This window comes from Lathyrus oleraceus, chromosome 7 (assembly GCF_024323335.1).
Source record: "Lathyrus oleraceus cultivar Zhongwan6 chromosome 7, CAAS_Psat_ZW6_1.0, whole genome shotgun sequence".
Lineage (NCBI taxonomy): Eukaryota > Viridiplantae > Streptophyta > Magnoliopsida > Fabales > Fabaceae > Lathyrus > Lathyrus oleraceus.
Window position 1 is genome coordinate 16,608,922 of NC_066585.1, and position 2,999 is coordinate 16,611,920.

The window sequence follows — 2,999 nt, forward strand, 5'->3', positions numbered from 1 at the left end:
AGCCTATATATCTTGTGATTGAGTCTTCAAGACCTCCACATGGGAGTTAGGATATTCACCAGATATCCTTGCTGATCCCAGAATATATACTGAATTAATTAATTCAGTTTTCTACACATGTGCGATGTCACAGACCTGATGTCGTGACATCGTACATGACATGTTGGTCCAGATGTTGAATTTCTTCAACCCAACATATTAAAACAACAGAGATGATTACATTATTTGTTTTCTAAAATTAATGCCAATCCTAAGGAATTAACAGAAACAATTTTTTTTCATGGTTTAGCAAGAAACATAATTGTTATCCCTATCTACTACTGAAGATGAGTATATAGTAGCAGGCAGCAACTGCTCTCAACTAATATGGGTGAAACAAATGTTGACTAAATACAATGTCACACAAGATGTCATGACATTATTCTGTGACAACTTGAGTGCTATTAATATCTCCAAAAATCCTATTCAGCACAGTAGGACTAAACACATTGGCATCAGGCATCATTTTATTAGATAACTTGTTGAAGACAAAGTCTTAACACTTGAGCATGTTAGCACGGAGAATCAGCTTGCAGACATTTTTACCAAAGCCTTAGATGCAGTTCAATTTGAAAAATTAAGAGGAAAACTTGGGATTTGTGTTAATGAGCATTTATAGCAAATACAACTATTTAAGTGTGTCAGACAAGATTTTAACTCTCATCATTACACTAGACACGCTTACCTAAACCCTTTACCTCATTGTGTATCCTTTTGGACAAAAATACGCTACACATTCCATTCAAACTCTTCATTCCTCTCCAAATATCTATGCTCACCCTCTTTCAAGTGTCTTTCCCAATTCCATATGCATCAAGTGTTACCTAAAATATAGAAACAATCTTCACCCAAGCACATGCATGTCCCAACTGAAACCAGTGGATCATCCTCCCCAAATGTTAGTGAAAATGAACCATTCCAAATGATCAACCTGGCTTATCTGGTCTTGGATGTTGCTTCCTTATCCACGATTCATCCACCCCCTCAGAAGAAAGCTACACCTTCTATGTCAAAGAATTTCAAGACTTATGGTAAGTCTTCTGAACCTATAATCCCTAGTGAAGATAAAACTACTGTTGAAGAAGGGTCTAGGTCTAAAGGGTTTGAGATGAGAAACCTTACTATGCATGCTGGCGGCACTGAGAATCAAATGGAAGTGGAAAGGAGTTCCATTGATAACGAACTTAGGAAGTTTGTTACATCTGTTTTGAAGGAAGTGAACTCATATTTTTTTCAAATTTCCAAACATCTTTGGCAAAAGAAACTAGCTATGACAATGATTCTAGTGAAAAAGCTGAGGAAAGTGTTCCTGAACATGTTGCTCTTGAAAGAAGGAGTAAGAAGAAGGTTGATGATTGTGTCCCTGAGTATGTTTCTCATGAGAGAAGAAGTAAAAAGAAAGTTGATCATGTTGTCAATGTTGAAGAACTAACTTCTGATGAGGAACCTCTTACCAATATTGTGACTCATGGTATAGCCAAGAGACTACAGAGACGAAAAGGAAAGACAATGGTGTTTGAAGATTCTCCCTCCAAGGAGATAAAAATAAAATATGGTGGTTTGAAAAGCACTCCCTCTAGAAACTCTATAGGAAAATCTCTTGTTGGTCCTACTAGATTATGGAGTAAAGTTGTTACCCCTACTAGGAAGAGGAAAGTTGTCTCTTCTAGTGATTCTGAGTTTGATGTCAAAAAGGATGTCCAAGACATCATGCATGTAAAAAGATCTGCTACCAAGAAGCCTCATGATGTTGTGCTCGAGGCTCCACTGAATAATGTTTCTTTACATTATGTGAAGAATGTTGAAAGGTGGAATTATATTATTCAAAGGAGGGCATCTCTAGAGAGGGAATTGGGTAAGGATACCCTAAAATGTAAGGAGGTTGTAGAGCTTACAGAAGCTGTTGGGTTGATAAAGACTGTTACAAAATTTGGCCCTTGTTATGTGTAGCGGGGTATTCGCTACCATTGGAGATATTGACTAAATCCAAGGTAAACCATACAAGTCGAGTCGCCACCGCACTTCTATTTATCCAAAGGAATGGTTAGAAAGCGAACAAAAACCTAAAAGTTTTATCGAATCAAAAACTAGTAAAAATGTCAGAGATCTGGGTAAGGGGGTTGGTTATGCAATGGGAAGGTTTTAAGCACCCAAAACATCCTAGGTACTCCTAGGGAGCCCTTTTCATATTTGTTGTAATGTTGGTATTTGTGAAAATTTATTTGTGCAAACATGATTGAAGAGATGAGAAGAGAATATACAAGTTATTTACATTTTTGTGTTTTAATGGATGAACCCATTACCTACGTACCATCTTAAAAAAGATTAGGATCAAAACCTCGTAGTTCGGGGTAAAAATCTCAAAATGGGTGAGTGGATTGATTGGTCCAAAATCCTTAAGGTCTTTTGTTATCCAAGGGAGAAAACTCAACCTAAAACCACAAATCCACCATGTGAGGATAGCTTCAACATGCTAGTGAGGGGTTAACCCTATAATAAGCATGGAAGACTCATTGTCCATCACTAAGGATAAAGGTGAGTATTACATCTACCTCAAGGATAACTCAAACCTAATTGCTAAAGGTTATGGAAAAATTTGATTAAGGAAGTGGCCATTGAAACCACAAAAAGTATTTGAATGAGTTGGATTTACCAATGAAAAGTATTTACAAAATGGTCAAAGTTGACTTAGAAGTTCAATTCAAAATAAGTGTTATGAAAAGAAAGTTTGAAAATCAAAAGCATAAGGCTTGGGTTTCTAATGTTGAAAACAAAGGTCAAATGTTTGCACAAAAAGTGTTGGCTTGGGTTAGAGTGGAGAGAAGAAGAAGAAAGGCTAAAGTCCTAGGCATACAAGAGGTAAAGGGAAAGAGAACAAGACAACAAATGGAGTTCCTCTCTTGAGATCATATTGATGATCCAAGTAGCTCCCATCCTTTGGAATAAGCAATCACAAGCAT

General features: G+C 36.8%; 1 protein-coding gene across 1 annotated transcript; it reads left to right on the forward strand.

Moving 5' to 3' along the window:
• Window positions 1–895: 895 nt before the first annotated feature.
• Window positions 896–1,989, forward strand: LOC127101744 (uncharacterized). Its single transcript, XM_051039191.1, has 2 exons — window positions 896–1,230; window positions 1,326–1,989. Exons 1-2 carry the CDS (start codon window positions 896–898, stop codon window positions 1,987–1,989), a joined length of 999 nt encoding a protein of 332 aa, XP_050895148.1.
• The last annotated feature ends 1,010 nt before the right edge of the window (window positions 1,990–2,999 follow it).